Genomic DNA, 8,929 nt, shown 5'->3' on the forward strand with positions numbered 1-8,929 from the left:
GTTTGTGTGTTTGTTTTTTTTGGCATGATTGTTTTGTATGTCAGGATATACAGGATAAAGAATATAACCTGAGCATCTGTTTTGTTCAGGCAACTGGCTACTCCAGTGACTTCTCAAGAGTGGACTGTCAGCTTTGTTTTCATCGGCATGCCTTCGTGTGTGGTCTTTGAAAAATAAATGACAAATTCATTTGTCAAAATAAGGTGGTGCTTGCTGATAAGTAACAAAATGGGCAAATAGCTGAAAAGGATTTTTTAAAAATCACTTTGGTTTTCATCTCTTCCACTGCCCCTGCACCACCTTCCTCTTGAACTACAATGGATGCCAAACACGTCACCAGCTGGTCAAGCAGCGATCTTCTGACTTTTGTCTCATGCTGGCCGTTCTCAGTGCTGCTGAAGGATAGAACAGTTCAAACAGATGGGGGATGGGGTCAGGGTTGTTTTGCTTCTTTGGATTTGTATAATCAGTGAAGTAACATGCTACAGATATGGTCAGAAGTGACTAGTGATTTTTGTGTGTCTCATTGATGCTCATCGCTTTCTGAAGATTGCATGTCTTCAGTTGGGTACCCAACATCACGACGAGTTACTTTTGAAAATCCTGGCCAACATTTCTGACAAATGACAGTTTTCATAGCAAAGGGATATTGAGTAAAATATGCATCTGTAAGTGAATCAGCATTGTTGATAGTTTGATTAACCTTTACATTGCCCATGTATTTTTTTTCTCTCCCTCCCATTAGGCGTCTGCCAGCTCTCAAGGCAGAGGTCAGTCACTTCTTTATGCAGCCTAGAAACTATGACCGAAGAACCCATCGTTGCCAATGAAAAACAACATGCTGGTTCTTGTATCCCTCTGCCTGTTAACCCCAGCAGCGATTCTGAACAAGGGTCTGTGTCTCATCATTCCAGTGAATCTAGATCGGCAGGAAGTAGCCCAACAGACCAGCCTGAGAAAGCTGCTCTTGCTCATGAACCACAGGCAGGCTTGGCTTCAAAAGACCAAGTGCTCGTAACTCCAGGGACAGCAGCCACAAGCACGTTGGGCCAGGAAGGTAAAAGTAGAAGCACAAAGGGACCACTTGAAGATGGGGGTGACTGGGAAAAAACCCATGGTAGTGGTGAAGATCAGTCTGGTTTGGCAGTGTATCCTCAACGAACCTGGGGGATGTTGGCACTGAGTGATACTTCAGTCCATTCCACTGAAAGCTGCCAGAAGCAACAAGACCGTGTATATCAAAGGTTACCAGATGTGAACTGCGCTGCCATATCCATAAGCCAGAAGGATGGTGCCACAACCAGCCCACCACGACCACGCCACCTGAATAACAGCACCCAGCCGACTTTGCCTCTAGATGCTTTCCAGAGACTCCAGCCTGCCTGGGCTCCGACTGCTTCTGTTTCTCTGACCAGCTCTCACGTATTAGTGAGGAGGTCGAAGAACGAAGGGCACAAGAGTTCTGACTACTCAGCCTTAATGAAAAATCCAAGTAGCCTGTCCCCGGCAGCAGAAGTGTACTCTGATGCCACTGTTCATGACCAGATCTGGAACAAGCTAGATTCCAGCAGTCACCGGGACAGTATGTCTTCCTCCTCCAGCATGTCATCCAACGACACTGTGATAGACCTCTCTCTGCCCAACCTAGCTCGCAAAAGCCTTCCAGACCTAGGTACCCATCACGAAAACATTGAGACCGTTGCTGTGAGAAAGGGCATGCGCCCCCGGTCTGCTACGACATCTGGTAATGAAATGCCAATAGTGACCAAGAGCAAATCCAATCCCAACCTGCGGGCCAGCCAGACGTCCGTTGATGAGCTGCACGCCAGGCCTCTGGCCAGGGTACCTCAAGATGCATTAGCCTCCATCCCAAGGAGGCATACCTGGAGCAGGCTCTACATGGAAAGTCTCAAACAGTCTTCTGTCAAGTCCAAAGCCCAGGATAAAGCAGGGACCAGCCAGGCAAAATCCAAAAGCCTTGGGGATCTTACCTCCGATGACATTGCGTGCACTTTTGAAAGCAAGTACCGGAGCATCAGCAGGAGCTTCGTCACTAAGTCGATGCGAGAGCAGCGCCGCTCCTCAGGTATAAGGTCCTCGGCCAAGCCCCAGGACCAACTGACCGAGCAGCTGAAGAAGCTGACAACCTTTCAGGAGGAAAACGACATCACCTCCCCAACTAGCCTCGAGCCAGTTGAATCCGAGGAGGAAGAGGAGGGCTTGCTCCTCCGCAGGTCGTCCTCTCGCAGCCAGAGCAGGGTGCGGTACGTTGCCAATCGAGCCAAGCAAGCCCAGGAGAGGCAACGGCTGCAGAGCCTGGGCCAGATCAATGGGAGCCCCATTGAGGAGAGGGGGATCCCCGAGGGAGCCTGCTGCATTGCAAAAGGAGTTTGTACGGATTCAGCTGCCCCCCGTCTGCTGACACCCCAGCTAAAGAACCAAACGGATTTTAACCAGGACACTGAGGTCTTCTTCATGCTGAAACTCTAATGCTGGGAAACACTGAACAAGGTCGATATTTACATTCCAGTCTGAGCAAAACTTGGAAACCCGAGAGGTGTGAAATGTCCACACGCATGATAACATTTCTTCGCCCCCCTTAAAGATAAAGCAACCAAAGAGATTGGCTGTGAAGAGATGGATGACAGCGTATTGGACATCCAAAATTAGGGCAGGCCCAGTGGAGTCAGCAGTTTGCAGATACGGTTACAGTTTTAAGGGCCTGGGGTTTTTGTGGGGTGGCTTGTTTTGTTTTGGCAGCCTCTACTCTGGCCTTTTTTTCTATCTGACCACCAATTTGCTCCTTCAGTTGTCTGTGCACTCAAGCCACGTTGCTTCTGCCTGCCAGGTAAACCTCTGTGTGACACTAGTGGTGCCCACAGCTACTTGCTCCCGCAAAGTGCAGGTCCATAAAGGGAGGCCTGGCTTTAAAATCTGGCCCCCGGCTGTTTTTCTGAAGAGGCTGAGGCAGTCTGAGATAGTCAAAACCATAGTATAGCTGTTTTTCTGTGTTAATAATCCAGCCAGCAGAGTCCACCGCCCAGCCTGGTCTTGTATGTTCCAATGAAAGTCCCCAATGCCTCATTCTTTTAAGCTGAGGAAGAGAAATCTCTCCATGTTCAGAAGCAGTGCTTTTAACCCAGTCTGTCTATATATACAAACTGTGTCAAGTTATTGTTTCAGAACCCTAATTTTGGGGGAGAAGGAAGGTGCTCGAAAACAGACAGGAAATGTCTTCTATTGACTTTGTTTAGCTCTGCAATAGTTAAAATGAATGCTACTATTCCTTTGAAAAGAGAATTGACCCTTTTAGGTGAGATTTTAACCATGCTGCTGTACATAGCACCTTCAGGATGAATTTTACTTTTTTCTGTTATGCACTGCCATGCAAGATTTTTGAGCGTATGTTTTAAAAAGATATATATATATATATATATACACACACACACAAATTTTAGGTTAACATATTTAGAATGAAACCCAACCTAAACAGAATAATTTTTTCATTTTTTAACCTTTTTTATTTTTAGTTTATTTTTGTCAGGATTATCATTTGTTGTTTGAGATGAGATGTACATTTTATTGGTGTGGGAGGAGAATGTTTGTTGAGATGTGTTTTTAAAATGGAGCTAAAGTTTTAATTTTATTTGCCTAGTCCCTTTTATTGGGGGTATTTTTGTTTTTGTTTGTAACGATTCCTCTCTGGATAGTTCAAAATTTTAAAATCTATTTGTAAAGCCGTCTGACACTACTCAAATAAAAGCATTTAACCTTTTTCAGCTTCCAGACTGTTTAGCTGCAGCCAAACAAGAGAAGTTCCCGGGATTTCTTATGCTCCCTATAAGATTGTTATGGAAATGTGCCTAATTTCCCGTTTTCCACTTCCATGATACATGCCATTTAATGGACCACCTTTCCAAGGTGCCACCCATTTTGGATCCCACACAACTTATGTCCATCAGCTCCACCGAAATGCAGCCCACTCTGGTTAGAGGGTGGCCTCCCATTGTGTCACAATATCCTCACAACCATTATTCAGGGTGTGTGGGTTCAAAAGGGATGGGGGTGCCTCTAGCTGACAATTCTAGGTGGCCCTGTATCTTCCCCCTCTATAAAGGCCTGAACCAAGGACCTAATGTAAAGTCCACTGAAGTCAATGGAAGACTCCCACTGAGGGCACTGAGATTTTGCTCATTCCTGTAGCAGTCCTCAGTGGCTGCCAAGCTGTTCGGCGGAGGGTCTCTATTGCTGCATTGGAGCCTGCGGCTAGAAGGTACGAGATACAGTCCTGGGCAGCTGCAGCCTTCTGGAGCGTTCATCTGTAAGAGCTGTCCCGTGCCCACGGAAGCTGCGCGTGGTGAGTAGAACGGGGGGAGGTAAACGTGGACTGTTTACTCTGTGGAGCAGTGGTGGAAGTGAGGTTAAGCTTGACTGAAGACAGAGTGGCAAACCTCTGCTCTGATGCTGAGGGCCCTTGGTCTTTGCTCTTTCATGTCTCTGTAGGTTTCATACAAAAATGCCCCTCCCACCCCCGTGTGCAGCAAGGTGCATATTGCTCAGTTCACGCTATTTACACTGGAAGGACAATCCACCTGCTTTGTGTTGCAGGGTATCCAATACTCATGGAGTCGGATCCACAGATAGTCGGGGTCAATTTGGCCACAGGCATTTCAGACCTGGATATTGGATCATAAAGCCACCTTATCGGATGATCACTAGTGACTTGTTGATCACAATGCATAGAGGGACAGCTTAGGGGGGCTAACTTCTCTGACAGAGCTTTTAAAGTGACATTGAAATGTTATCATAAAGCAAAGTCTAGCATCCTTAAATATCCCCAGATGGAAATCTTATCACTCCAAATGCCAATTGGACAAAAGTTTTACTAGACTCCCAGGGCACAGGGACTATGGTAACGCTTATTGAAGTGGCCCAACGGGATCTTTTGAATCTCTGAAGAATAATGCCGATTGGCAAAGCGGAATGCGTGACTTGCCAGGACTCGTCCCGCATTGTCACCAACACAAAGCAGCTCCCATTAATATTCACAAGACACCAAGTTGGACTCTAATGCCATTTATCATTGGGCTGAAAAGCTGTATGTTTTTGTACTTAAAACTAGAAACCCATAGAGCAGAGTGTGTCAGTTTAAGAATGTTAATAGTTTATTTTAAGCTCCCCTGCTGGGTTCAGGTAAGGAATGGGGAGAGGCATTTAAAATGCATTTTAGTTTGGGGTTTTTTTAATCTAGTTTCATAATCTGGTTCTCTGTATTCAACTGATTAAGTACCTTTTTATTTAACTAATGCACAATATGAAAGTCAAAACCATGAACCACTTCCAGCCACTTGGCTTTTTTCACAGATATGAAACCTGCATATCGTTTTAACACCCTCTGGTTCATTTGGATTTTGTCACCTGCTTGTAGGTCTATAGCAACTGTCTCTTAAGCACATTTGGACGATTCGCCGGGTTCCAGTAAACCCAGGGGACAGTGAATGCTGCTACATAGAAGACTTTTAATGATGTGTTCAAGTATCTATTCTAGTGGGATTTTCTTTCACGGTGTCTACAGAAGTTTAATAAGCCGCCTTAATTTCTCTCCTTGCGTTTAATCTTCTTGGCTAGCACACTGGTTTCTCTGCGTCCTATTCTGCATTCTTGCTCGGTTGGTTGGATGCTGCTGTCCAGAGCTGATCTGCGGATGGAAGTCAGGAAAGTGCTGTCACCCACTGTATTGCCTAAAAAATTGTGAGACAGGTGGGGGAGATTTTCTAAGGTACAAGCGGGAGCCAGGTCCCCAAATCCCACTGACTTCCACTGGGAGTTGGCGGGCGTCTAATTGCACTATGTGCCTTTGATCAATCTCCCCTTCCGTCAATATACCAGCAGACACAATGAAAAGGCAGGCCCTGCCCAATGGAGGTTACAATCGACTTTTAAAAAGGGAGGATGCCACAAATAGAGCACAAATTAACTGTCAGATGATGGTGATTATTGTAATTAGCAGCAGTCACGGGACACCCCCTGCCTTGCCAGTATCATTCACTCCTGGACATCTGAAGTAATCAATAATAATCATGAATGATCAGTAGCTGCAAACATTCCTGTTCCTATAACAGGTGAAGTGGTTCTACAGCGCTCTCTGGCCTCAGAGATCTATCGGGGAGATATAAGAAACTACCCCCATTATACTGTTAACTCCATGTAACAACCCAAAGCCCTGGCAGATACTGTACACACCTCGTTCTGCTGGGCCCCATTTGGATTGTTGTGCAGCAGAATGGCAAGTGCCAGAGATGGAATGGCAGCAGGCGTTCAGAGGGGAAGTAGGCAGCAAGGGCAGGTGAATTCAGCATCCTTCCACAAGGCCAATAATGGAAAGGCCAGAGAGAGGACACTGCCATTCTGCTCTGAGATGTGAGTCCTACAATAGCATCATGTTGGTTCAGTACTTTCCACTGACTTCCAGCTCCACCCTACTTGGTTTACACGTTTAAAAAATGACAACCACCAATCCTGAAACCTCCACTTGTGATCAGAGGTGGAGTTCGTTCTGGCTCAAGCATCATCATCACTAATTAAGACCCTGCAGGTCAAATTCCATCCTCAGTTACTAACAGGCAAACCTCATGGTCTACTAATTTGTCCCAAAGTCGAACCCGGGCCAGTCCATTGATATCTGAGCATTGGCACAGGGGTAACAGAATGCAGAACTTGGCCTTGCAGATGGAACTGTATTAACAATGTTGCTGTTACTGAGGCACAAGCCAGACTAGTGATACGGGTCAGCTGTGCCCAAAGTAAATAAAGCTACTCCAAGGGCATGTAGAGAGAGAGACAGCACTGTGAGGACATTACACTGGTGAGAGTTGCAGTGTTGTATATAAAAACTCAGTGAAGCTCTCCTAATCCACTCCTCAGAGACCCTGGCACCCGCCAGGCACAGTAGGAGATAAATAGTGTTACACATCCATTGCTTTTTATATCCTGCTCTTTGAGCTTCTGTTGTCTTGCTTTCCATCTCCTCTGCGAATGGGCCACCTGCACGTGCAGCTGCAGAGTTATCGCATGCCAGGAAATGCGTCTTCCCGCCATCCCCAAGCTCAGCGAATCCTCCATTATTAGTATTTGAATTTTCCAGAGTTTGTGACTAACACAGCGTGAGAATGGAACTGTCAGAAGAGAGCAGAAGCCAGCGCTTTGCGCTTCTATACAGCACCTGTCTCCTAAGACACTCAGACTGCCACAGATGGGTCTGAATCCAAATTCCAGGTCCCCTCTTATAATATGGATCTGAACCTAGACCCAACCTTGCAGGCTGGGCCCTAGGTAAACATAAGGCTGGACTATCCGTCACATCCCAAATCCAAGCACCTCTCCACTCTGAGGAAACTTGGATTTGAGTTTTGTGAGTTGGATCCATTTCTATTCTATGCCCTGTCTAGGTCTTGCAGCATCCCAGGAATGTATTCTTACCCCAGTACTGCAATGGGGAATGGAGGCCTTGAGCAGCTGTGTCTGTCTCCCAGGAAAGAAAATAGGGTCTTCGCCACCTGTTGCTATGATGCAAAGGGACAAGGGAGTGAGGTAGAATCACAAGAGCAGGCGTGAGGTAATGGGTATCTAGAGTCACCTTGCTGCCCTGCAGGGTTGCCTATGCAAGCAAGTATTTTGCCTCGATGCTGTGATATCACCCACACCTTTAGAACAAAATATTTCATCCCTCTAAACACCAAAAAAGAAATGGTTTGGTCTGGAGCCCATAATAACGGCCACACTAGGTCAGACCAAAGGTCATCTAGCCCAGTATCCTTCTTCCAGCAGTGGCCAGTGCCAGATGCTTCAGAGGGAATGAACAGAACAGGAATCATCAATTGATCCATCCCCATATTTGTACCAGATACAGCAGTTGGGTCTTCCCAGGATGCTCTGGTCTTCGTCCCTCCTAGCTCCTCTTGGTAAGGCATCACATGCACCCAGCACTGCAGCTTGCTGGAAGAGGCAAAAGCATTGCCTTGAGTAGCCAGGAGCCTATGTGGAGAGACAGCAAGAGTTTTCCCCTGCCCTCAGTTCTTGCCATGAGGCCTTGCATGCTGCTCAATTCATTAAACCCCTGCGACTAGGACCAGTGGTTCCACTTTACAAGCTATTTCCCCCTCAGGGTTTGGCTGAGTGTTTGTCCTCCAAGCCCCTCGTGTAGCTCAGTGTTTGGCCTTGCTGATGGTGAGCACTTGATTGTATTTTTAAAAACTCATTTTGGCAAAGCACAAACATGCGCAGCAGCCCCTGGTTTTACTTATTAGCTGATTATCCCTTACTTGCCACCAGCTGTGAAGAATCTTACACATAATTTACATCTTCTTATAGCCCATAAAATTTCACAAGAACCAGCATGAAGCTGCTTACTCCCCCCCTCCCCAGTTGCTTGGATTCTTGCTTGACTCCTGGGAGCAGAGAGTGAAAAACAAACGGAGGGATGATCTTCTTAGCCTCTTGCAGGAAAAAGGTGTTTGTGCCAACCACAGGAGCTGGGGACTGCCCCTGCAGGGGAGCCAGGAGGAGAGAGCCGTGGCTGACGCCACTTCTCAGGGTTCTTTGACCCTTGCACTGCAGCCATAAGAATGAGAAAACATTTGAGCGTTTTCTCTTCCTGCCCCTACTTTCATCCACCATGGTCTCTTGTCATTCCTTGTGCTGTCTGTTCAATGGAGGGCCAGATCCAAAACCCATTGAAGATACTAGAAAGACTCATTGATTTCAATGGGCTTTGGCTCATGCACTTGAACTGACCATTCTGTTACGCAAAGGTGTATGTAGAGGCAGCTCTGAAGGATCTGGAGCTGGCCGAGCGGCAGCAGGAATTCGCTCTTTGCTTTGGTCTCTGAGTAGAGCCAAGGCTGGAGGCAGAGTTCCACCCTAGGAACGG

General features: G+C 46.7%; 1 protein-coding gene and 1 long non-coding RNA gene across 2 annotated transcripts in view; one reads left to right on the plus strand and one right to left on the minus strand.

Annotated features, from left to right (window-relative positions):
* PLCH2 (phospholipase C eta 2) overlaps positions 1–3,775 on the plus strand; it is a 284,031-nt gene extending 280,256 nt beyond the window's left edge. The window contains exon 22 of the mRNA XM_077837140.1: positions 746–3,775. Coding sequence (XP_077693266.1) covers positions 746–2,490 — 1,745 coding nt within the window. The 3' untranslated portion in view covers positions 2,491–3,775. The remainder of the gene's footprint in view (positions 1–745) is intronic.
* A 1,613-nt stretch (positions 3,776–5,388) lies between these two features.
* Positions 5,389–8,868, minus strand: LOC144276760 (uncharacterized). Its single transcript, XR_013348331.1, has 3 exons — positions 8,794–8,868; positions 7,901–8,034; positions 5,389–5,698 (listed from the first exon to the last, which is right to left on the minus strand). It is a non-coding gene; the product is annotated as an uncharacterized LOC144276760 (long non-coding RNA).
* Between the last annotated feature and the right edge of the window lie 61 nt (positions 8,869–8,929).

This window comes from Eretmochelys imbricata, chromosome 18, assembly GCF_965152235.1.
Source record: "Eretmochelys imbricata isolate rEreImb1 chromosome 18, rEreImb1.hap1, whole genome shotgun sequence".
NCBI lineage: Eukaryota > Metazoa > Chordata > Testudines > Cheloniidae > Eretmochelys > Eretmochelys imbricata.